This window comes from Lampris incognitus, chromosome 15, assembly GCF_029633865.1.
Source record: "Lampris incognitus isolate fLamInc1 chromosome 15, fLamInc1.hap2, whole genome shotgun sequence".
Classification (NCBI taxonomy): Eukaryota; Metazoa; Chordata; class Actinopteri; order Lampriformes; family Lampridae; genus Lampris; species Lampris incognitus.
Window position 1 is genome coordinate 40,784,018 of NC_079225.1, and position 27,065 is coordinate 40,811,082.

The 27,065-nt window shown below is 47.6% G+C and overlaps 1 protein-coding gene across 2 annotated transcripts in view; it reads left to right on the plus strand.

The window, feature by feature from the left end:
• Nucleotides 1-27,065, plus strand: part of rev3l (REV3 like, DNA directed polymerase zeta catalytic subunit) — a 128,322-nt gene that overhangs the window by 63,210 nt on the left and 38,047 nt on the right. For both annotated transcript variants that reach the window (XM_056295175.1, XM_056295176.1), the window contains exons 4-8: nt 2,907-3,067; nt 8,291-8,420; nt 8,825-8,919; nt 16,268-16,372; nt 17,560-17,644. In XM_056295175.1, the coding sequence (XP_056151150.1) occupies nt 2,907-3,067; nt 8,291-8,420; nt 8,825-8,919; nt 16,268-16,372; nt 17,560-17,644 (576 nt within the window). The remainder of the gene's footprint in view (nt 1-2,906; nt 3,068-8,290; nt 8,421-8,824; nt 8,920-16,267; nt 16,373-17,559; nt 17,645-27,065) is intronic.

Here is a 27,065-nt window from a genome sequence, read left to right on the forward strand (position 1 = left end):
GGACAATCAGCACTGGCACTCCCCAGGGATATACACTCACCCCTCTACTCTTCTCCCACTACACAAATGACTATCTCAGGGGGACCTGTCTGTTAAACTCCTGAAGTTTGTGGACGACACAGCCATCATTGGCCTTATCCGGAATGGTGACGAGTCTGGAAGTAGACGGGAGGTTGATCTGCTGGCCCTCTGGTGCGGCCATAACAACCTGGAGCTGAACTCGCTCAAAACAGTGGACATGACAGTGGACTTCAGGAGGAGCCCCCCAACACTGCCCCCCCCTCGCCATACTCAACAGCATGGTGTGTACAGAAAAACCTACAGATTTCTGGGTTCCACAGTCTGCCAGGACCTAAGGTGGGCGTCCAACATCATCAAAAAGGCCCAGCAGAGGATATACTTTCTCCGCCAGCTCAGGAAGTTCAACCTGCCTTAGGAACTGCTGATTCAGTTCTACACTGCAATAATCCAGTCTGTCCTCTGCACATCCGTCACTGTCTGGTTTGGTTCGGCCACCAAACAGGACAGGGCCAGACTACAATGGACAGTTAGGTCTGCAGAGAACATCACTGGAGCCAACCTGCCCTCCATTCAGGGCTTATACACCTCCAGACTCAGGAAACGGGCAGGCAACAAACATCACTGCAGACTAGGACAGTCAAAACTGGCCAAAAATGACCTTCGAATTATTCCCTCTAAAAAAAACACAAACGGTTCGAACCCATTCGAATACATTTTTGCGCATTATGTCCATAAGAGGGCAAACCAGTACGAGAGACATCACTACTTGTATAGGTATAGATATTTTAACGTAAAGGTGTCTTTTAAAAGATCTACATACCTACACATTACAAAATAAACAAATAGAATAATGTCCTATACCGTAAAACTTCATTTAAAGACCATATACCTCTCTGTCTCTCTCTCTCTCTCACTGCCATGGTTGGATGCCAGATGCTAGAGTGAGAAATGAGAACTCGGAGTCAGATAAATGATTTGTAATTGTTTTGTTATTTGATAGCCTAATTTTTAGGTTTAATTAAACTATTTGATAGTATTTTTCCATCTTTGCCGAGCATGAGTTTTGTGCAAAAGGAAATAAAGGTCCCAACTCCTATCCCAAATATAGGCCCGTTTTATTCAAGTAAATAGAAGTAGTGGTAAATAAAAGTACGGTCAGTTTTACAGTACGTAGAACGGATATTCAACGCTCTGAGCAAGCTGTACTTTGATAAACATGGAACAACAATTATCTTCTTTTCTTTTTTTGGGATTCCCCCCCCTTCTTTTTTTTTTCTCTCCCCAATTGTATATGGCCAATCACCCCACTCTTCCGAGCCGTCCTGGTCGCTGCTCCACCTCCTCTGCCAATCCGGGGAGGGCTGCAGACTACCACATGCCTCCTCCGATACATGTGGAGTTGCCAGCCGCTTCTTTTCACCTGACAGTGAGGAGTTTCACCAGGGGGAGGTAGCATGTGGGAAGATCACGCTATTCCCCCCGGTTCTCTTCCCCCCCCCCCCCGAACAGGCGCCCCGACCGACCAGAGGAGGCACTAGTGCGGCGACCAGGACACACACCCACATCCGGCTTCCCACCCGCAGACACGGCCAATCGTGTCTGTAGGGACGCCCGACCAAGCTGGAGGTAACACAGGGATTCAAACCGGTGATCTCCGTGTTGGTAGGCAACGGAATAGACCGCCACGCTACCCGGACAGCAAAATCTTTTCCTTTACATGGAACTGGGCACCTTCAGTGCATGAAGCTTCTGTATTTGTCATTCAATATCTGTTCAGTCAGTACAGTAGCCTACATTTCTGTAATGCTTTTGTTTAAATAAGATTAAGGCCCCTCCTAGGGGCTCTTTGGGGGGGGGGGGAGCGGTGTCTGGAGTGCCCTACTTAGCTTGCTTCCACCGCGACCCGGCCCTGGAGGAGCGGCTGACGATGAGATGAGATGAGATGATAAAATTAAGGCACACAGTTCCGAGAAACGTGACAAGGAAGTTTCACCCGGAGGGGTATTTTACAATAAAGCGCTGTTAAAGATGGAAAAGCAGGCTACTTTCATTCTTGATGCTAGAACTCCCAAAACGCTAGCTTAAAAAAAAAGAAGAAAAAACATAAAACTGACTCGACTGGTCCGGCATTTTATTCCACCATCACTGTCAGGCCTGAAGGCCTACAGGGTATTCGCCAAAAACACAAGACGGTCCACATTCGAAGAGGCCGGCGCCGTTCTCTTTTTATTCACCACGTTCCCGACAGAGGACAAGTTCAGAATGCGCCGAGGATCCGGGGATGGAACGCTATTTCTTTGCTATCTGGGCGACGTGGAGGTATCTCCAACAGCCTGAGAGTTTTCCACCACATGAGAGGGTTTTGTCGAGCAGGTATCGGAGACTCTTGTTCATACGCCGACATCTCTCCCCAGCAGCAGAGTGTTGTTCTGGTCTGGCCCGTCAGTGCAACACGTGTCTCCGCCGAGATCCCCCGTTCTCTTAAAACCACATTACCAGAACCACAATCCCACACCCCATCTAGTCACATTTCAAGATATCAATACTGATAGACTCCATCTGTTTACATATAAATACTGTATCTAACAGATGCAGTATTTGATGAAGGGACACCCGACCAAGCCGGAGGTAACACGGGGATTCGAACCGGCGATCCCCATGTTGGTAGGCAACGGAATAGACCGCCACGCTACCCGGACGCCCCTAAATATCCAGTCTTTAGGGTGTTAGTCATGGACCTCAATCATTTACCATCCTTGAAGAGAAGAAGTACCTTAATTTTTCTGTTTCACTTTCAGCTGCTCTCGCTATGTGAGATCAGATTTCATTTTCACTCCAATCGAATGTGAATGAATGTCTTATGTGGAAAACTCTGCATGTTCCAGGGTATGCGAGCTATTGCAAGGCGGCGCAGTGATGAACAAGGTCTACCAGCCACATGAGGGCCACATCCCTTACCTGCTGCAGCTCTTCATCGACTACAACCTGTACGGCATGAACCTGGTCAACCTGGGGGCCATCAAGTTCCGCAGGAGCCGGCCGAAAGGTAAGGGACTTGGAGACTTTTACCTCTTTGTCATTCTGCTGCTGAGGCTGTCATGAAGCCGCGGCGCCGGGCAGGCAAGGACTGATGTGCGCGGTTATCGTTTGTGTTTCCATTAGTGTTGGAGCTGAAATCGGGACAGAGAAGTCCCACAGACAATCTACAATGACTACACAACAAATGCTACAGCACACAGCTTCCGTCTAGTAATGCAGATGTGATGCATGTCCTCCATTAACCACAAGACCGATTCAGAAGTTTGTGTCTTGTTTTTTGATCAGAAAGGACAAACGTATGCTTGTTTCGATTTCGGCACACGCTGTAGGCTCAGCACAGAATATCAGAATTTCACCGTAGCATATCACCACCCTATCAGATGGGGCATCACCGGATGTAACGTGCATGCAGAACCGTCTTTGAATACCAATGTCATTAAGGGCACCCACTGGCATGATCCGGCCCCACTGAGCACCGTTATCCAACGGTGCCGAAAATCCAGAGACGATCAGTTTGGAACCATTCCACACCAAATCATGCACTAAAGGAAATGCCATTGGGATCATTTCTTTCCTTGCTCAGAAATGTTCCGCCTTGATATGGAAAAGTAACAGTTGAAGTCCTCCTCTATGACCAATCCCAGACACACGCAGGTTTCTTTGCCGTGATTGAAGGTGTTCTTGACCGATACGGTACGTAAGTAAACCCGTTCTGACACTGTGCTGTGGTATTAGAGCGTGACGGAGCGCATAAACCTTTTGCAATTTGCAAACAAGAATTCCATTAGCCAAGGTGTCGCGGTATCAAACCTTGTAGAAAGTAACATTTCTACCATTCCAGAGCAGGGGTGGGCAGTCTTATCCAGAAAGGGCCTGTGTGGGTGCAGGTCTTTGTTCCAACCAAGCAGTTACACGCCTGTGTCTCCTAATCAAGTTCCTCAGCAAAGACTCTACCGGTTGGTTAGTGGGATCAGGTGTGTAACCGCTTGGTTGCAACAAAAACCTGCGCCCACACCGGCCCTTTCTGGATAAGACTGCCCACCTCTGTTCTAGAGGATTTACGAGGCAGCAAAGAGGAATACGTAAATAACAGTGTTGCTCTGTAATGACATTATTTTTTTTGGAAGATAGGCAAAGTAATTCGTCGTTGGTTTAAAGCTAGTTAACAATAGCCATCTGAATGTTCAGATGCTCGGGTAAACGCCTCCTCCGGTGGAACGTCTGGTATTTTGCTCTGACCGCTCCTAGAGTGCACTGTTTACGAATTTCCTAACAGGAACACACCAGACTCTCCCAAAAAAAACAAGAGAGCGCCCAAAGTGTCAGCCTTGGAGTGAATTTGCCAACGTGCCCGTAGCTACCGCAAGCTTCCAACCACACTTCTCTGGATTCCTGCCTTATTTTGCTGCTTTTGTGTTTAGTCTCGCGAGACGATGTGGACAACCGTATGGGTGGTGTAGACTGCTAGCAGACAGTCAGAAAACCCAAAGCACGTTGTTGTGTTTTAACCTGAAAAGCTAGCAAGTCCTCGGAGTCTAAGCAGAGCAGCAGCCGGGGCAGGAACTGTGGATTAATTGTGTTATTTGCCCCAACCCCCAGTGCTTTTCCTGTTTTGGAGGCAGTTCAATGGCTGCGCTGTGGAGTCTCCACATCATGCCACTGGGCTGTCAAGCTGACAGCCGTTTTCCCCGTCATGTTTGTGTCGGGTGCTGCTGGTCTCATCGAGGCCGGGCACGGTGGGGAAATCGGGGTCGGTTCGTCCACCCTCCATTGTTGCTCCTCTGCTCCCAGTAGGGAAGGAGGGTTGGCCGGAGAAAGCTGCCAGACTGTGTGTCGTATCGGATTAGTCCTGATCTCACCTCAGCCTCCACATGCTGCGCCGAAAGCTAGCGCCCTCGCTCTCTCTCTCTCTCTCTCTCTCTCTCTCTCTCTCTCTCTCTCTCTCTCTCTCTCTCTCTCTCTCTCTCTCTCTCTCTCTCTCTCTCTCTCTCTCTCTCTCTCTGTCTTTTCCTCTTCGTCTCTCTGTCCCTTTATCTATCTGTCTGTATTAGTTGCATGTGTTGATTTCCATATTGCACATAAATACTGGACATTCATCAGGCCTAGCGACATCCTCGGCATTCCAGTTCAGCAGTTTTTTTTTTTAATCACTGCTTTTTGAAAAATAAGTGTTTTCTCTTTGAGGAGAACACAACAGTAAATATTGCTTTCTTTTGTTGCCCCTGCCTTTACTTAGACCTGCGAGTCGTAAAACTGCCCTCATTTTAAAAGTGAAGGTTTGGGGCGCCCCGGCGCTTCACCTGGTAGGGCGCATACCACATAAGGCTGAGTCCTTACCACAGCGGCCTGGGTTCGAATACGGCCCGGACCCTTTGCTGCATGTCGTCCCCTCTCTCTCCCCCGCCTTTCCCGTCTCTCTCTACTATCACTATCCAATAAAGGCGGAAAATGTCAAAAAAAACAAAAAACAAAACAAAAATATCAAAAAATAAAAGTGGTTTGTAAATGACCATTTGTGAAATGTCCGCCTTCTTTTTGTCATTGCTATTTGGCCAGATTTTCCACTAAAACCGTGCAATTATGGGTCAAACTTGAACGTCACCTCAACACGATAAATTGCTGCATCAGACTGAAAATGTCGTCTTCTACCAAGTTTAATCCCCGGGGGGCAATTCTGAAGGTCGGTTTCGGGAAACAAATAAAAAATACACAGGGCTGCGGGTGACTGGGATAGTGCGAGTCTGTCTTACACTTCCCCCAACGCCCGTTCATTATTTGCGATAACTTGTCACGAACTAAAGCTGCTCCGTGTTGCCCTCAATGGGTGTTGGAGCGACGTCGGATGAAGCAGAGAGCACTGATTGGTGGTTTGTTGCATCGATCATCATTTTGCAAACAGTCAATCGTTGTGGCTTGTGTGCTCCTGAATTATTGATTCTGTTGATTTAAACTGCGTGCGCATTGTGAATGGGGTGAAACCGCCACAGCGGGACGCCTGCAGCGAGGCCCTGTCGTCACAGCCTCTTGCAGCCGTATCCAGGGGCCCGCGGCACATTCTTTCTGTTCTTAGCTCGGATGTGAGAGCCCCTCTCTTTTCTCCCCCTTTTCTCCCTCCCCTCTTCTGCTTGGCCAGCAGACCTTTGAAACAAGCACCTCTCTGACCAATCTCAGGAAGTCAGAGGTGGGACTAATAGATAGGGGTTTTTTTTCTTTCCTGTTCTGCTGTGAACTTCTGAACCCCTCTGTTCTCCGCTGCCTTACCCTGCGCTGAAAAATGGTACCGTGCGTTTCCTTCTCACACCGGTCACAACAGCGTGACTGCGAAATGAGCCGGTCAGTTGGTACGCGGGCCCGCTTAAACTGAAAACACTCGGGCCTTTTTCATGTATAATACTCCTTAAAACATCCATAACGTTATCGCATTGTGTCAAGAACAACAAATAACAAGCACAACCTTTCTGTTATAATGTGTTCAAATGTCATAGTGCAGTTTGGGTACACGGGGATGTTCTGGGGGCTAGTGTCGTTCTTACTGGCCACATACGAAAACGGCTTTGGTAGGTACGAAAGTCTCTTGTTGTAAGTTGCGGGCTCGAATGGATGGCATGGCTAGTGATGCTCCCTCCGTGTTGCCTTTTTAGTCTGTCGCTCCGGCTCAAAGCTTGAATTGAAACCTGAAAACCAGAAAGCTGGAAGAGGGACGTGGGGGGGAGGGGGTCCACATGTACAAGCCCGCAACCCCCTCCTCACATATGGGGCCTCTCTGTGGGAGAGAAAAGGCACTCCTTTCAGATCCCAGGTAAACTTGACCCCTGTGGGTCCACCGCTTCTTCCACCCGACAGGGACTTAAAAAAAAGAAAAAAGAAAGTAGCCCAGACAGCCAGGTCTGTTTGATCATGGCTAAATCCTAATCCCAAATATCTACCTCTGGTCATTCTGTCCGCTCAGGCCCCTCCTTTCCCCAGAGCGCATTGGGCCCAGAAGAGCAACATCACGTGGGAGGGCACACAGGAAATGCCCCTTAACTACCGAGGATAATAAAGTACCCCCCCCACCCCCACTCCAAAATCCTCAACGCATGACTCTCTCCCAACAAAGGCAGCGCTCTGGCGTTTGATCCGGCTCCGGGGCTGACGCAAGCAGCGGAAACCGGGTTCCCAGGGCCTCCTGATGGCACAAGATGAACACAAATGGCCCTTACAATATGAACACCTGTTTACCCCCTCCCCCCTTAGGTCACAATTTAATGCGCGTTTGTAATCTGGGATCAAGGGAAAGGGTGGCGAAGGGCGGGGATGACACGCCGGGCTAAGCTGAAGTGAAAAGTGCCTTGTGAAGGCAGAGACACATTTCTGCATAGGAACATGTAAATGGCTCTGCGAAGCGTTGCGGAGAAGAGGTTTCTGGGTGATGGAGGCTCGCAAAGGGCACACAGAGAAGTGCCCACTTCCAAAGTTTCAGCAGCGTGTCCGCGGGGCTATGTGACATAGCAATGCTAACGCTAATGCTAAAACGCTAGCCGAAACTGAAGAGATTGCGTGATGTGTATGCGCAGACACAACACGAGATTGAATATAAAACAGAATATAACAGCTAAAAAAGGATATACCCACAGAGGGTTTGATGCTCTACTTTGTTTTTTCCAGATCTCTGGCTAGTCCTCTGTTACCCTGGTTTCGTAGAACAACGTGACCTTCTAGAGCGCCCGCTAGCGCCGCATGAAAGTATAGGCGAACAGCTGCGCACACGTGGGTGTGGATGCATGGCACGCCAGTTCGCTTGAACTGTGTGTGTGTGCTGTCCCCCAAAATATAAATGATTGAAAGATGGCAATAAAAAAAAAACCAGTTTCCTCCGACCCATGAACCACGTCTTCTGGAAAATGAATAAAAGCATTGTGTTGCTTTATTTCTGCATGCTCTGCTGAGGTGTTACATGGCAGGTTGGACGGGCAGCTAGAAGATATTAAAACCTTGCAGGGAAAACGCTGCTGTGGTTTAAATGCAGTGCCCTCACGGCACATTCACTCACAGCGGAGAGTGGATGTGTCAGCAACTTTTACCTTCTTGCCACAGCGGGCTACGTTTAATATACCCTACTTTTAAAAGAGATAGTGATGATTTGCTGAACAATGAGTGGAATGTATTTTCCCGAGGTGCTGGAAGCGTTAAAGCAACATCCGTTGAGCTGACACACAGGTCTAATGCCCTTTGTTTTGTGTTTTCGCAGAGGCCCCGGGCCAGCAGGCCCCCAGCAGCCATCCCATTGCCAGCCCATTGAGGAGCCCCTGCACCCCCAAGCTCAACGACAGCACGCTGGGAGGCACGTTTGTCCGCTGGGAGGAGGACGCCATACCCTGGTGAGTCCCGTCCCGCACACACACCCAGCCTCTCCTCGCTCTTCTGTCTCGTTGTGCCCGGCCCCCGCCGTGAGCGATTGATCTGTCAGGACTAGCTGAAACCTGCTCTTTAAGACAAACACACACTTACGAATGACAAAGGTTCGGGCGCTGCACGCTATGTGCCGTCTCTCTGTTTATCCATCACTTCGTTGCTCCCTGTTTTTCAATTTGAAGGTACCTATCCAAAATTTAAAAAACATTCCCTTTTAGGTAAGCAGCAATGCTGCCGTCATATTCATCATTCTGTTTATCTGAAGTTTAGAGGACGCAGGCCTGCGGAAACTTTATAACTTCGTCGGCAAAAGATGTTTGTCACCCAAAGCAGTTCCTCACCACAGTTTTGCCTCTCTGTCACCCCACAGCTCTCTGGTCCTGGAGGAGGTAGAGAGGCAGAGCACCTGTGAGCTGGAGGCCGACGCCGTGGCGGCAGACATCCTAAACCACCTGGAGACCGAGAGTAAGAACCCCCCCCCGGGGGGCCCGACGCCCCGCTTCCATGAGTCATAAAGCTGTCAGCGCACAGAGAGCGGCCATTCCGTTCGCTGCTGTTCACTATCAGTTGGAACAAGGGAGATAGTTGTAGGACGGATTCATCAGACAGCGCGGTGTGGCTAGAGAGGGTGCTATGTGAGAAATTCGCTGCTCTCAATCTCTCGGAGCGGAGGTTCACTAATCATCGTTGAGGGGTGCTCGACGTCGCCTAATGGCACTACATGGCGGTAGATGGTCTGACTCCCGCATTAGCAAGCTGACTCGTTAGCACACAGGCAAACTGCATGACACTCACCTCTGTGAATTTTAAAGAGAAGTTTTGCAGCTTTTAAACCTTATTTCATGTATTGCCCGTAGTGGTGGCATCTCTGTGTCATGGACACAATACTTGCCAATGTTGTGTGTGTGTTGCCATAGCCTGCTAGAGCAAACTGGCTTACTTCTGCCATCCGTCGATGCAAGTAGCTGGTGGAAGAACTACAATGGCTGAGATGTTCATCTCCTAACATCCGCCGTTGAGGCCCTGTCACGCAACACATGCTGGTACATGGAGGCAATGTAGAAAAAGCTCTCTTGGCAGGAGAACGTCGATGCCTCTGTCGAAATGAATTGCACCGAAGCGATTGTAGTTTTGGACTGCCATGTGCAGATTATTAGCGGCGAATTTTCCCTTTAACTACGCTTGAACGTTCAAACCGTCGTGTGTGTTTGTTGACTGTGGTTATGATTATGATTTTCAACCGCTGAAGATAAACATTTAAGTGTGCACTCGACGTTATTTTGCTTACGTCTCCATGGCGACCGCTCCACTCTGTGCGAAGGGCTTTTTCTGGCTGCTCCGGAGAGGGGTAGCTCTCCAAAAGCAGAGTGCTGTGCGGCTAGAGGCCGACGTGTATGAAATCAACATGACCGAGACTACGGCTCAGGCCAAAAGGTGGAGATGGAGAGGAGGAGAGGGGTGGAAAGATGGAAAGGCTCTCTGCTGACTCAGAAACAGACCTCAGGCTCGAGAGGAGTCGTTGGAAGCTTTTCCGGTTCCAACCCCTCGTGTCCTGGATTTTCTACTCCTCCGCCAGGCCTCCTGCTCCCCTCGCCTTTTTCCCTTTTTTCACTCGTCTCCTCACATCCGATCCATCACAGATGTAAAGCAAACACAGTGCACTCACTCCAGAGTAGATCTCGCTCCTCCTGTCAGAGGAGAAAGCTGAGAAAGGGAGAAGAGTGAAACGGAGATTAGGGAAAAGCCAGGGTAGAAGAGGCAACAAGGAACATGAAACAGACTGCGTCATCTGCCAAAGCCCTTTGCAACCGTTCACTTTCCTGTTTGGTTAATGCGTCTCCCTTCCAAGTGCCCTCTGTGTTTGGAAAATATTAGTATTAATCTCACTATTTATTCATTCTAGTCTCATACATCATCTTTGATATATCTTTTTGAATATTTACACACATCAGCAGAGGAAAGCTGTCAAACACATAAGGAGTGTCTAAGATTGGCAGTAGCGTACCTTGGGGTTTCAGTCAGGGCCTTCAGTAAAAAACTGCAAACCACCACATAACACACACACACAAATTTCTTGCATGGGTGGCGATACAGCCACATACAAAGTATGCTATCCCGCACTATATGTACTGCTGCATAGACACCAACAAGATAGCTGATGTTCAACAACCGCAACGCAAACACACAATACTGTGCACTATAGCAGCTATTGCATCACCGTCAGATCTTCCTTAATGTCACTCAGCAACTAGATTGCACACGCACACCACATGGCACAAAAACAAGCAAGTTTCCACAGTTGATGAAGTGTTCACCAGTCACTCGCACAACTTCAATAAATTCAATAAAGTATAGCCACAATCTTATCAGTGATCAGTGCACCCCCTATGGTCAAATAAGAAAAATGTGCACACCAACCTGGAGTTGAAGTTCCACTTGAGAGACTCGTGGCAACCTTGCAAAATTCATCCAGTGATGTTGTCCGTTTAGGAGAAAGTGTAAAAAAAATGCAGACAATCCTCCAAGATTCGCAAAATTTTTTTTTTTTTTTAATCACGAAGTAGATCGGCAACAAGATCATCAGTAGCTATGATGCGGTAGCCATTGCACTTAGTTCGCTCATAACCCGGCAAAGGCTCAAGTTCGAAGTTGACACCGGGGGCTATTACCGATCATCACAAGGCCCCTGGTGCGTTCTGTTACTGCACATTAAAATTTGACTGGCTGGTTATACGGTCACTCAAGGTTGTAATCAAATTGCAGCTTTGGGCTTCAGCAAAAGGATACCAATACCGCTGGTGCTGGTCCAAGGAGCTGTGATGCGTTTAGATGACATAGGATATCCCTGCTCAGCCCCACGAGAAAACAAGTAATTGAATTCAGACACATCTCAGGCAATCTTCAATTTAACTATCAAAAACAAATTGTGATTTTGATTCTGACAGGGCCAGCAGAGAAGGCCCAGATGGCCCTGACAGCCCACCACCACAAATTCTCCTCGTTTGTTGGAGTTCACACTGGCTCAAGATAAAACTTCATGAAAAGTGTCATAGCTTTAATACAAACACTTTTGTTAGTACATTTTAGGAAAGCTTCAAAAAGATGTTTTTTGGAAACGGGGTGAGAACCTTAGGTTACCCCAACAGAGACATCTGTGACGGAGTGTTTTTTAACGCACTCCATATAAAGTAACTGCATTCAGGCTGTAAGTTTGCCAAAAGTCCTTGAGGTTTATATTAGATTATTCACAGAACTTTAAACCACACCAAGTATTTGTCTGGGAGATGGAAAGGGTCACTCCAGGGCAGGGAGAATGTGTTCCCAGTCGAGTTTATCCATATGTCCCACTTAAAGGTATACTTTTTACTGTACTAAGTGAGGAATGACTCAACGAGTCAGCCACAAGCCAAGGCATTGGTTGGTGCCGCTTGTCGTGATAAAGTTGTACAGTGACCTTGGTCTCACCTAACCTTTTTGCATTTCCCTGTGTGTTTCCTCTGGAGGAAAGATTAGGGTACAGTTATGCCTGGTCACTTCAATATCTCTGACAACTGTTGATCAGCAGGAAGGAAACAGTTGAAAAATCTCTTGGGTTTGGGTTTTTTGCATCCCGAATTGGCTGTCCATCAAAATATACAACAATCCACAACAGTGTTGTGACATAAAAACGGTGAAGTATGACCCTTTTTTTCCGTCAAAATGCATAATTTCTGTCAAGTTGCCAGGCGTATGTTATGTTATCAAACATGCATTACGAATGTAACAAGGTTCTATGAATTCTGGATGACCAACATAGACAGTATGTAATACCTGGATATACCAACAAAGTCGCAGGTGTGACCTGGGTGACACAAGCAACCTGATAAAGGGGCCTGACACTCAGCAGTTGTCTCCTATGGAATTTTCTCGTCAAGATTTCGAGTGACATTGAACTCTGGCAGACATCCAGAATTCATACAACCTTAGTTACGTCCATAACTCTTGTTCTATTTCATTGTTCCTGACTGCCAGAGATGGTATATAATACCTGGATGACCCATACAAACAAGGTCACAAGGAATCTGCACTCACCATGCCTCAGTTGCAGACTGAACAAGCAAATAAGACTGCTGTCGCCACAGGATGAAGGGCTGAGGGCCAAAGGCTTCAGAGGGTCGTTGACAACAGTCATTCTGATGCTGTGGAACTTTGGGGGCCGATACCTGAACTGGAGACTGTGTCCCTTGGAAAGAGTTGATAACACCCAAGAGTCCCAAATCAAGGCCTCCCAGCGGCTGAGATGTTGTGGGGAGAAATGGCTGATGCGTGGACTTCAGGAGTCAGGCTCCACTCCCATGGCCTTTGGGCAGCTTAGGGGGTCGGTTGGTAGGAGCCTCATGTTTGGGTGCCCTATCCCTTGTGTCCAAAAGGGAGGCTGTGGAGGGACCCGTTGAAGGTGGCCCTGCTGAAAAGAGGACCGTCTGGCTCTTGAGGGACTCTGAGTGCTGGTTTAGTCAAAGGTGCCCAGCGTAAGTCAGCAAACTGTTGCCTGACTTTGTTCACTTGCGCACTATGCTCCAAGGCCTGTTGAGCTACAGGCCCAAAATCTGGCCCGGAATGACAGGCAGCGTGCGAAGTGTCTTCCTGCACCCCTCTAACAAGGGGGACTGGGCAAGCCACAGTTGGTGCTGGGCCAAGGTCAAAGTTTGCCAAGCTCTCTGGTCATGAAAGCAAACGCCTGAAGGAAAGCATAACTCAGGTTCTGTGTTGAGGCATCAACTCTAGCAGTCTGGAGAGTTTGCGATAGAGCTAGAACAAGGTGGGAAAAAAGAGTTTCCAATACCTCCCATCCAAGCTGCTGTATTATAGCTCTTAGTAATGAAGTCATCAGTGCTTCTACACTGCGGGCATAGACAACGGGCATCTGATCTAAGGGCTTCATCTGGAGATACTGTCAGAAAAGCAACGGAGGTATCATTGGCAGGCATTTGGTCTAGACCATATTGAGTGGCATCCTTCATAGCAGCCAAAGCCCTGCAGTTACTCAGTAGGTGGAGGTCTGGAGTAGCCTTGGGGTCTGGCCAGCACCTTTGAAATTCATCAGTGTATGGCACAGAGGATGGAACCCTGAAGGCAGATGGTTCTGGAGTCCACTTGAAAAAGGCGCTAAAGGGAACAGCCTCTACAGGGGCAGCATCCAGACCAAGCTGTGGTATGGCCAGTTGAATGGCTTGCTTAACTGTAGAATAACCAGCCTCAGCATCCTTCTGAGAACCTGCTCCTGACCTGTGAGAACCTTTCACCGAGTGGATGGGGGGAACGGACTCCCTTTCCAGTTCCTCCTGTTCTCCTGCTTCCTTATCAGTAAAACAAAATTCCCTGAGGCTGCAATAGATAGTGCATCCTCATCACATTGGCTAGCAACAGAGGGTAAAGTAGCTAGGCCATCACTCTCAACATAGGCCAGGAGTCGTGGGTCTAAAACAGTAGTGAGAGCAGTAGCGGAGGGGCTGCCAGGCTGTAAATTAAGAAGGGCCTTAATCTGGGCCAACTCAGAGGCCAATGTGTCCACTTAAAGAACCAAAGGTTCATCATACTTCCGTTTCTTCTCGGTGTTGGAGGCATTACCCTGTGTGCCTGTGGTGCTTAGAACCTCAACGGGGGTGAATGCAGGCTTTTCTAAAGGAGGTAAGCCAGCCTCTGCGATGCTACTGTCAGACCGGGCCAACCTCATGGTCCTCTCTGCTAACGGCATGCAGCTACGATTAGTGCAAGCATGTCAGTGCCTGCCTAAGTGTTCGATGCTAAGGCACGATGGACATCTGTCATGGCTATCCTCTGGGCTGAGAGGGACGAAGCAGGAGTTACAAGTGGAGAACATAATTGACTTCAGGATGGAGTTTCTTTCATAAACCAGCAAGTGGCATAGCCCGAGGGATGAGATGGTGTAACGCAGGGGTGGGCAATCTTTTCCAGTAAGGGCCAGTGTGGGTGAAGGTTTTTGTTCCAACCAAGCAGTTACACACCTGGTCCCAACCAGTAGATTCTTTGCTGAGGAACTTGATTAGGAGACACAGGTATGTGATTGCTTGGTTGGAACAAAAACACCCACACTGGCCCTTTCTGGATAAGATTGCCCACCCCTGGAACGGGTGGTGCGGGAATGAGCCCATTCCTGCCTCACACAGACACTGCAAAATCGAGCGTGCCTCAGCATGTGTAGTGCCCTACGGTTTGATGATAGCGGTAGAGCGAGACACACCCGCCCTACAAATCCAAAGTAAACCATCACTTATAATACCCTAAGGCTAGCGATTTAGCAGTAGAGCGAGAAACACTCAGCTGTAAATCCAATTAAACCAGCACCTATAACGCCGTAAGGTTAGCGATGTAGCGGTGGAGTGAGAAACACTCGCCTACAAATCCGAAGTAAACCAGCACCTATGATGCTGTAAGCAAGCAATGGAGTGGTGAGCAAGAGACACTCAACTGCAAATCCAATTAAACTAGCACCCACACCGCCGTGAGGCTAGCGATATAGGTGAAGCGAGAAACGTGCAGCTACAATTCAAACTCTGCTAGCGTCGCAGACAATTCACACAAGTCATCCTGGTAGGGGTAATAGCATGTAATTACAGTAAACAAGCGTTAAGTCAGTAGCCAAGGAGCAAAAAAAAAACCAAAATGTTCCCCAACCATCGACACTGTCGTCGTAACGAGGTGAAAACACCTCAGCGAGGCTGGTCAGTCAAGTATAAAAACCACAAGCTTATACAGCACACAATAGTAATTCGCCGGCAATAAGTGGAGGCGCTAAGTGGATAACAAGGCATGCCTGCCAGGAAAATAAAGGTGACTGTACCAGGAAAAGTCCAACGCTTTGTAGTTGAGAGTTTCAGCAAAACTCCCAGCGGAGATGAGCACTGGCTTTGCAGCCTCTGGAGAATGAAACATAGCTCCACCCAGTAGGTTCTGAGGCTACTGGCATAGGCAGTCAAGCACTGATGCTAGGTAATGCTAACAACATACATGACCTGCGCGTTTAGGCGAGAAGATGAAAAAGAGACGTGTGGTGGGTGCCAGGCCCCTTTGAGATTTGAGATGAGATACTTTATTGATCCCCGTAGGGAAATTATGCTCTGCATTTAACCCATCCTAGCTGTGTAGCTAGGAGCAGTGGGCAGCCGCTGTGCAGCACCCGGGGACCAGCTCCAGGGCTTTTCCCATTGCCTTGCTCAGGGGCACAGGCAGGAGTACTAACCTTAACATGCATGTTTCTTTTTGATGGTGGGGGAAACCGGAGCACCTGGAGAAAATCCACCGCAGACACGGGGAGAACATGCAAACTCCACACAAACCTGGGACGACCCCCAAGGTTGACAACCCCGGGGTTTGAACCCAGGACCTTCTTGCTGTGAGGTGGCAGCACTAACCACTGCGCCACCATGCTGCCTTTGTCAGGGAGCTTGCGTCACCCAGGTTTCACGTGTGACTTTGTTGGTATTATGTCCCAACCTGGATGTAATACCTAGATATGCATTGCGCCATCTCTGGCAGTCAGGAAGAATGAAACAGAACCTCTTGGTTTCACCTTACCTTTTATTGTCTGGACTTGGAAATTTTGGCTTTAAAATGCTTTCAACTCCTAGCACTTTGAGGTTTATTCAGAAACAAGAGCACCAATGACAATAATCATTATTTTTAGTAATTTGCGCTACCGTTAGTCTTTTAGCAGGCTGTGCTGGTTTATAGCTAATAGACCATAACACAAGTGTGTATCTCAGATGACGGTGTGGTGGTATCATTTGCCGACACTCCCTTCGTCTCTCTCCAGGTCAGGTAGGCAGGAACCCAGGCCTGCAGGCCATCTGGGAGGACGAGAAGCAGAGGAGGAGAGAGAAGAACCAGGCCTCCCTGATAGAGACACCTGAATCACAAGGTGAGGCGCTCCTTCACCACCCACAGCAGAGATATTAAGAATGCCTATGGACACATAGATAATCCACTCTAATATTCAATGTGTTGATTTATTTTTTCATAAATAGTGAGCAAACGAACAAATTCCTAGAATGTGAAAACTTACCAAGCACATGAAACTGGTCTGATTGAGATTCTGCAGTGATGTGTTTCCACATTGTCTTGTGCACGACTTGACTTGCTTTAGAGAGCAACTCTCCTATTTATCATCCGAATGGATGTGTGGATGTGTTAGAAATAGTAACATGCAAGGAGTGTACACAGAGTTTGTTCATAGTTTTGATACTAATGGTATAGATACAGTAGAGAACCGGTGCAGTAGAAAAACTGTACTTTAACGAGCTCAAATGAACAGAATTTAGATGAGCTGGTCTTGTTTGTAAGGATTGCCTTCCAGTTGCTGTGCCTTTGTTCTGTTTTTTTGGGGACCATGCAGCTGGACAACTTGTCATCCACGGTGGTTGTTTCTATTTTGTTTCTGCTATGTTACCTCTACTAGCTCCCCCCCCCCCATCTAAGCCATAAGTTATACACCAGCTAACAACAACATTAGATAATTTCCACCGTCTGTGCGATTGGCAACGCCCAAATAAAAACTTTAAATCTTGCCAAACTTTCACTGTTCCCTCTTCAGGAGGATGCTTTGTCATGGAAACGTGGCAAAAAACGAGGTAGGGATGAAAAATCATCCGTGACTTGGCCTGTGGCAAGTCATTTGTGAGGAAATGTGTCTCCTTTTCCCATGTGTGGACCCACATCCAAGAGGACTGGGCTCCCCACCCTGGTCTGGAAAGTCCTTAAAAAGAGTGGAAAACAAAAGCTGATCATTTTTGAAGTTTGCAAATTGTGCAGAAAATGTGGAAACATTTGGAAAATTGCCGTTGGTCAGATCCTTGTGCGCATATAAACACACAAGGTACATAGTTTAGACTTTGATTGTAAGGTAATACAGTTAATTCGACTGTAATAGCACCCAACCACTATCAGTTCGCAGGATGTTGAACGCTGCTCAAAATCACCAGATCGGGCCTCGCAAGCATTTGAGGTCTGGGCCGGAAAAAAAACAAACAGGACTTTTGGAACAAAAAGTATCTGACAAGTTTGTGCGTGCTGAGGTAACAAGTTTGCTTGTTTCTGACGACGTTCCAGATCGTGGGTTTGTCGCCTTGACAGAGAGCGAGGAGATCTTCATGAGGAGGTTCAAGGAGATCCTAAAAGAGAATAACTTCGACGTGTAAGTATCGCACCTCTGCTCCTCCATCATTTTAAATCCTCTTCCAGTGGCCGAGTTATTTCCCCATCGGATGTCAGATGTATTGCTTGACTCCAGAGCGGCTGTTTTTTGTGTTTTTTACCCCCCTAAGTAAAATCCTGGTTTGGGTTGGTAAGCCATTGAGAAGAATTGGTACTTTTTTGTTGGCGTGTGTGTGTGTGTGTGTGTTGGACGGGCGTATCTGAAAGTAATCCAGGCATGCTTCCAATCCCATCTGCAAAACCCGAGTCATCCACGGCCTCAGAACAAATGGTTCCTGTGCAGACGGAGAGTTCTCATCTGGTGCATCTGCAGTTTGTCAGTGTTTATTTGTATCAAAGCTCTCCGTGGGTCTTCTGGTTTTCCCCATGCCTCTCCGGCAAACCACTACAGTCACTTCCTGGTTCATCTCGGAACACCGTGGCACAGATGGGGAAAAAAAGGGGAAGTGTGATGCAAGTGGAAGGAAGGAGAGGTTGGAACACAAAGTAAAATAAGAAGAGATAAGAGACAAGAGGCGAGGAAGGAAGGGAAGAAGAACTGCGCTGGCAGTTCTTCAGAGAGGGAGGGAGGAAAGGAAGGAAAGCGATTCAAATATGTTAAGGAGGAAGGAAGCCGTAGTTGAGGGAAATAGTAGACTGGAGGGTTAATATGGTCATGAAAAACCTGGATATGTCAATAAATTTGAGCATACATCTTCCAGACTTGTGAGGTTGTTTTTTTTTTGTACAGTGGCGCAGTGGTTAGCGCAGTCACCTTACAGCAAGAAGGTCCTGGGTTCGAGCCCCGGGTTAGTCCAGCCTTGGGGGTCGTCCCGGGTCGTCCTCTGTGTGGAGTTTACACGATCTCCCCGTGTCTGCGTGGGTTTCCTCCGGTTGCTTCAGTTTCCTCCCACAGTCCAAAGACATGCAGGTCAGGAGAATCGGCCGTACTGAAATTGTCCCTAGGTGTGAATGTGTGTTGGCCCTGTGATGGACTGGCGGCCTGTCCAGGGTGTCTCCCCACTTGCTGCCGAATGACTGCCGGGATAGGCTCCAGCATCCTATGAACCCGGTTGGGATAAGCGGGTTGGATAATGGATGGATGGATCTTCCAGACCTTGGAAAGGTTGTGGAAAATTATAATTTTGTTGAAGTTTGGGAAAACTGAAACAGCTTCAGTTTGTCAAAGATTGACTGACCCATCAAAAATAAAGTATCAGCAGATGGCACCATTGTGGTAGGGCTTTAAAACTTCGGTTGTGTGTCTATGCGACAGTTTTTCTCAGTATGTGAACATGTGCCTCCACTTGCTAGCTTTCCTATCAGCTAGCTAGATCTGGTCGATGATCTACCAGGCGAGTGCAGGTTCAACAGGTAGTGGCCTCAAATGGACGAGTGCACACTCAAATGGATGAGTACACACTCGAATGGATGAGTACACAATATGGTTTGCAGAAGTTGCTGAGGGTAGAGTGGCTCATATTCAGTATTTGAAATGTAGGCTGACTTTCACATCATGTATATTGTGTTAAAGCACACCTTTTCAGTGACAGATCTAGCAAATGGTCTCTCTTGGTCCTGAAAATCTAGCTGAAAGTTATGGAGGTGGCATTGAAAAGTCGTTGAAAACCGCTGGTGGAGAAACGCTGGGAGGCGAGGGGGGCGCTATGACATGCAGGAGCTGTGCAGGTTGGGAGCAAAGAGCAGGAAAAAAGAGAAGCGGAAAAAGGAAAGTGAAACAGATGAACACGATGTCGATAAGGTCACAGTGCTCCCCAGCTCCTCCACTCCCACCTTCTTCTTCTTCTCCTTTTTTTTAGCCCTTCCCCCTTTGTGTCTCTTTCCATGTACAGCAGAAACTATTTCCTGTTTCAACTATAAAAGTACATCGGCCCCGGGGGGCGGGGGGGCCGTCAGCTATCAGATCCAGATGGCTTCATTCGCCGACTCCTGATAACGCAGAGAAAGTGAAACGCTGCTGTCACGGGCGGTGCATTGTGGGAGAGGTTTGGGCTCTGGTACAAAAGGCAGCTCAGGTCTCACGTGACGGCGGCTCGACCGTGATGTGCCGCGCACACACAACCACACAACCACACACACACACACATGCAGAAAAGGTAATAACTCTTCGGCTGCGGTGCTTTGGTGGGTGAGTCGCTCGCTGGCTCGCTCTCTTGGTGTTACTCGGACACGGATGGTGTGTCACTTCCTTTACACCGGTTGGCAGTCTTCACTTCGCCGTTCTCTCTCATCCGCTACCACTGTTCTCACACCACATCCTCACGGTCTGGGCTGCTGCCGAATGCTTTGTCGGGGATTTCTTATTTTCCCTCGCATGCTTTCTATTCATCATCCTCCATGCCTTCCTTCACTCTGGTTTTCTTAATTACCTTATCTTTCACACATAAATGCGTTTTCTTCTTTCACTCTCTCTTTTCTCCTCGCCTTCTCTCGTTCTCCCTCCCATCGCTCCACCTCTCTCTATCTCTTCCCATCTTTCTCTCTCTGTCTCCGTCCCCGCTTGGATCCCTTCCCCGCTGCTCCATCTGTCAGACTCCGGGAGCCAATCGGAGCCGGCGGAGGCGGTAACCGGGGGCGTGGCTTTGTAGCGAAACATGTTAATCGCTGCGGGAATCTCCCGACGCCTGCCGGGCTCCCTCCCGCCCCGGCTGCCTCTGAAGTCGTTAGCGACCAGACTAATTAAGAGACAGCCAGACAGTCGCTCACCCGCGCACACACACACACACACTGCTCTCCAGAGCCCCGTTCCTCCTCCTCCTCCTCCTCCCCCCTCAGCTTCCTCTCTCCTCTTTCACGTGCCCCTACAGCACAAAGGCTTCGGATGACAGGGCGGCTGCTGTTGGACGAGACTTTGTCGCGTCCTCGACCACAGGTGCCGGAAACGGTATTTTGACCGCCACGATAAAGCGGATTAGCTTGAGAATGGGGGCGCCGTCAAAATGCAGGTGAATGGAAGAATTGCAACCGAGCAAAGAAAATTATAAAAAAAAGAAAAAAAGAAAAGAAAACGTGGCAGCGCGGGTTTGTCCAAATCAAGAGCGCCTTGCGTCATTCATAGCCGTTGTGTATGGTGAAACCTGAATGGCCCACACGGCCAGGTTGTCCTGTGTCTTTATAGGTGGAGGTTCTCACTGAGTCTCATTGAGAGTTTTGGCGAGCAGCTGCAATTGAAGCCAAACGAGCAGGCGACGCCGTTAAGACAGTGAATGAATTAATTCAGTAAGAAAAAAGAAGAGACAGAGAAAAGATTCGAGCAGCACGAGTCTGAGAATGCCCTGTGATGGCCTGGCGGCCTGTCCAGGGTGTCTCCCCGCCTGCCGCCCAATGGCTGCTGGGATAGGCCAATGACTGCTGGGATAGGCCCCAGCTTCCCCGCGACCCTGACAGCAGGATAAGCGGTTTGGATGATGGATGGATGGATTATTATTATTATTGAATGAATATTATTGCTATTATTAATTAGTTAATTATTAATATTATTATTGATATTATTGAATGAATATATATTAATTATCTGAAATACTATTATTATTAAATTATCTGAATCACCTAAAAGTTGCAATATCATCAATTGTCGCATTGTTGGATCTACTTCCTGGTTCAACTTGCAGGAAGTAGCAGCCTGTACTTACCGTAGGTAGTGGTAACCATCCATAAAGTACCCGGCCGGCTCAACAGAGAAGTCACAGATAATGGACACAGTCTAACTGAGAGACTAGAGTGTTTTGTTTGTTTAAATGGCAGGTTTAAGACTCGTGTTGGGTTTGCCTTTAAGACGCTGTTGTAAAGCTGAATCCGGCGGTCGTTCGCTGTCCAACATCTCCCAAAATGAAGCCTTCGAATAAAATCATACCACAACTGATATGTATGATGACACAAACTACAAAAATAAGACCCAGGTTAGCAAAAACGCTGATTTTTTTTTTCTTTTCTTTAATGATGGAGGGATGTGTGAGAGCGTTTCTCAGTCACTTTCTTGGAGGGGTTTCAGACTCTGGACCGTCCTGTAACAAGTTCACGAGTCTGACTTCTAGTTTTCCCTCTCTTCCCGACAGACTCGTGTCAGCAGGTGTCCGATGAAGCACCGTACCTGTCTCCGTGCAGCTCCTCCTGCTGCTTAGTGCAGCGCAGCGGCGTATATTTCAGTATTTCAGAGTGACAAATTGCAAGGCGATGCAGTGTGGCATCATGGGTAAAGGAGCGTGTTAGACGGCTTGTAGCTGAGAGACATCTGGAGGAAAACCAAGTCTAGTTGGCCGTCTGCCTGTTTTCCATTCATGCACCCTCTCCCATACACGCACACACACACACACACACACACACACACACACCCTAGATACACATGCCATATGAAACATTTACTGCCCTCCTTCCCCCCAAAATATGCATGTACTTGCACCGATATAACACACACACATCGCCATATCCACACACACACAGACACAAGCGCTACAAAAATGCTGTTCTCCTGATTTATAACTCGTAAAATTTGACCATTTGAGGGCTGCTTCCCAAAATGGCCCGCTCTCTCTGGCACAGATGATCACCTGGGTAACACGGTAGCAGTCCACCATTTGCTTATACCCACCCCGCCCGACTAAATACGTTGCTCGCACTCCTCTCTGAAGGAAGTGTGTTTATTTAAAAAACAAAAAAGAGAGAACGTGTTACTGCTGCGCAGGGGCGGACTGGCAACAAGAAGCAGCAGGAGGATTTGCTGTCAAGCAGCCCCAGTTTGATGCACCAAGTTCGAACTGACGCAATTGTCGATCAACGAATCGTTAATTAAAAAAAAATCTCGCGAGGTGTTCGGATAGCGTGGCGGTCTATTCCGTTCCCTACCAACACGGGGATCGCTGGTTCGAATCCCCGTGTTACCCCCGGGGGTATGTGTCCTGGTCGCTGCACTAGCACCTCCTCTGGTCGGTCGGGGCACCTGTTTTGGGGGGGGGGGGGACTGGGGCGAATAGCGTGATCCTCCCACGCGCTACGTCCCCCTGGTGAAACTCCTCACTGTCAGGTGAAAAGAAGCGGCTGGCGACTCCACATGTATTGGAGGAGGCATGTGGTAGTCTGCAGCCCTCTCCGGATCGGCAGGGGAGTTGGAGCAGTGACCGGGACGGCTCGGATAATATGGTAATTGTCCAAGTAAGATTGGGGAGAAAAAGGGGGGGGGAAGCCAAAGGAGAAAAAAAAAACATAAAACAGACGTCATTGGACGGTCTGAGAGTCAGTATTGTTGTATTCATTAAATTCACCTTTACATGGGCAATACATATATGGTGTATTATGGAACATACTTGCCATTCATTCTATTTCTTGTAATGCAACAATAATTAACTTGAATGGAGTAGTCCAACCTGATCATATGAGTGATGTATTGTGTTCGAATCTACTTCACAGTCACACAACAACATTCAGAAGTGCACCTCTAATTGGATCTGTGCTGGTTGCTGCTCCCTCCTCCTCCTCCACCCTTTCCCTTTCTTGTTCAGAGCCACGTTCAGTTGTTTGCTTAGATTGTAGAGTAAGCATTTAACAAATCATTTTTATTTCTGGGCGGACAATCAAATATTATATGCTTTATTAGGCCACAATGCAAAGAAGAAAAGAATTGATGAGTAGTCTCGAAAAAAAATTATCAAATTTACATGTTAATTTTACCCATTTACAGTCAAAGTCGGTGACCATTTTTAAAATATTTTTTAGAGAAATTTAGCGTAAACTTCCGTAATCGTTTGTGCAGTTTGAGTGTTAATAGTTCAACCTCGGAAATGGTCAACCCTGCAGCGGGACTCTAGCATTGAAACCCCAACCTTAAAACAAAAACACATTTTGTTCTTTAGTTAGCTCATTTGGCTAGTTCACAGTGCGTAGCATAGAAGCATGACAAAGCACCTGCTCCCTGCTCACTCCACTTTGACATTTCTGCCTCTTCACCGCTGTCCTCCTCATCACCTGCAGACTGCTTAAATAAATAAATCCGTTAAGCCGCTTTCTTTTTTTGGCACACTTTTCTCTGCACTGCCAGCCGCGGGATTTCTCTTTCTATCCATGTTTTGGCAGCGAGTGCTAGATACTAACTACCCGAGTGCTAGATCATTTTAACGAGTGTTACATGCTAACTCTAGATACTAAGTACCCGAGTGCCAGATCATTTTAACGAGTGTTAGATACTAACTCTAGATACTAAGTACCCGAGTGCCAGATCATTTTAACGAGTGTTAGATACTAACTCTAGATACTAAGTACCCGAGTGCTAGATAATTTTAACGAGTGTTAGATACTAACTCTAGATACTAAGTACCCGAATGCCAGATAATTTTAACGAGTGTTACATACTAACTCTAGATACTAAGTACCCGAGTGCTAGATCATTTTAACGAGTGTTACATGCTAACTCTAGATACTAAGTACCCGAGTGCCAGATCATTTTAACGAGTGTTACATACTAACTCTAGATACTACCTACTCGAGTGCCAGATCATTTTAACGAGTGTTACATGCTAACTCTAGATACTAAGTACCCGAGTGCTAGATCATTTTAACGAGTGTTACATGCTAACTCTAGATACTAAGTACCCGAGTGCCAGATAATTTTAACGAGTGTTACATACTAACTCTAGATACTAAGTACCCGAGTGCTAGATAATTTTAGCGAGTGTTACATACTAACTCTAGATACTAAGTACCCGAGTGCTAGATCATTTTAATGAGTGTTACATACTAACTCTAGATACTAAGTACCCGAGTGCTAGATGTTACATACTAACTCTAGATACTAAGTACCCGAGTGCCAGATAATTTTAACGAGTGTTACATACTAACTCTAGATACTAACTGCCTGAGTGTTAGATAATTTTAACGAGTGTTAGATACTAACTCTAGATACTAAGTACCCGAGTGCTAGATAATTTTAACGAGTGTTAGATACTAACTCTAGATACTAACTACCCGAGTGCTAGATACTTTCAGTTGATGGCAACTGCTACCTGCATACGGATCGCACCAGCCTTGTCAGTACAGCTAAGATGACCTAGTGAATATAAACCGATCAGCCAAACATTAAAACCACCTGCCTAATGTTGTGTAGGTCCCCCTCGTGCTGCCGAAACAGCTCTGACCAGTCGAAGTATGGACTCCACAAGACCTCTGATGGTGTCCTCTGGTATCCGGCACCAAGACGTTAGCAGCAGATCCTTTAAGTCCTGTAAATTGCAAGGTGGGACCTCAATGGATCGGACTTGTTTTTCCAGCACATCACACAGGTGCCCGATCGGATTGAGATCTGGGGGATTTGGAGGCCAAGGCAACACCCTGAACTCTTTGTCATGTTCCTCAAACCATTCCTGAACAGTTTTTGCAGTGTGGCAGGGCGCATTATCCTGCTGAAAGAGGCCACTGCCATCAGGGAATACCGTTGTCATGAAGGTGTGTGTCTGGTCTGCCACAATGTTTAGATAGGTGGTATGTGTCAAAGTAACATCCACATGAATACCAGGACACGAGGTTTCCCAGCAGAACATTGCCCAGAGCATCACACTGCCTCCACCGGTTTGCCTTCTTCCCATAGTGCCTCCTGGTGCCATCTCAGGTAAATTGTGCACATGATATAAAAGAAAACATGATTCATCGGGCCAGGCCACCTTCTTCGATTGCTGTGGTGGAGGTCATCATGGGCACTCTGACTGGTTTGCTGCTACACAGCCCCATATACACCAAGCTGTGATGCACTGTGTATTCTGACACCTGTCTGTCATAGCCAGCATTAACTTTTTCAGCAATTTGAGCTCCAGTAGCTCTTCTATGGGATCGGACCAGACAGGCTAGCCTTCGCTCCCCCATGCGCATCAAAGAGCCTTGGGCGTCGATGACCCTGTCGCCAGTTCACCGGTTGTCCCTCCTTGGACTACTTTTGGTAGGTTAGTGACCACTGCATTGCAGGAACACCCCACAAGACCTGCTGTTTTGAAGATGCTTTGACCCAGTCGTGTAGCCATCACAAATTGGCCCTTGTCAAAGTTGCTCAGATGCTTACGCTTGCCCATTTTTCCCGCTTCCAATACATCAACTTCAAGAACTGACTGTTCACTGGCTGCCTGATATTTCCCCTTCACAGGTGCCATTGTAATGAGAAAATCAATGTTATTCACTTACCTGTCAGTGGTTTCAATGTTTTGGTTGATCGGTATATAAGACCGGCCCTCACAAGACCTTCCCTGCGGTTGAATAGTCCAAAAAAAAAAAAAAAAAAAAACATCCTTTGTCCCAGAAAGGTGAATCAGTTCATCTGGACGCAACTTTTTTTGGGAGAGAGACGTTTCATCGCTCATCTACGTGACCGCTTCAGTCTCAGCAGAGTGCAGGTATCCCCACCCTCATAAACAATACAGTGGCACAGCGACCGATGGTTTGCAAGGGTGACGCGTAACCCCACCCCGTTCTGCAGGCTGCAGCTAGGTACTCCTCCACAAGACTGGCCCACCAGGAAAATCCCAAACTTCTTGATGGCCTGTCCGTGCCTGCTGCTGTGTCATCCTATTTAACACGGGTCATGTCACAATAACGGCATTACGAGCCGGGGTTTTTTTTAAATTATTATTAATTTTATAAGGCAATTCCTGCACAAATTAAATCAGCTGTTGTGTTGCTTTCTTTTTCTGCCGGCACTATTTGATGCTTTCCTGCTGAAAACACTCTGCTAGGGAATAAAGTGTCATTTGAAAATTTCGGTTGTAAACTTGAGTCCAAGCGAATATGCAGTTACCCCCACAGGCTGCTTCATTTCAAGGTCAAGGTAATCTTTCGCTGTGAGACACGGGCGTTGAGACACAGGTTATGTGTGGGTCTTTGCCTTTGTCAGTGCATTTTCAATTCTTGTAGCAATGTTGGTATTGATCACTTAGGACCACATTATTAAAAATTATGTATCGTCCGGGTAGCGTAGCGGTCTGTTCCGTTCCTACCAGCACAGGAATCACTGGTTCGAATCCCCGTGTTACTTCCGGCTTGGTCGGGTGTCCCTACAGACACAATTGGCCGTGTCTGCGGATGGGAAGCTGGATGTTGGTGGGTATGTGTCCTGGTTGCTGCATTAGGGCCTCCTCTGGTCGGTTGGACCTGGGGGGAATAGCGGGGTCCTCCCACGCACCTCATCCCCCCGGTGAAACTCCTCACTGTCAGGTGAGAAGAAGCGGCTGGCGGCTCCACGTGTATCGGAGGAGGCATGTGGTAGTCTGCAGCCCTCCTCGGCTCGGCAGAGGGGGTGGAGCAGTGACTTGGATGGTTCGGAATAGTGGGGTAATTGGCCCGATAATTGGGGAGAAATAAAACCGTTTTTTATTTAAACTGTCTCTAATTCCTTACAATTGTCGAGACACTTTGTTCCTGCCCAAACTTAA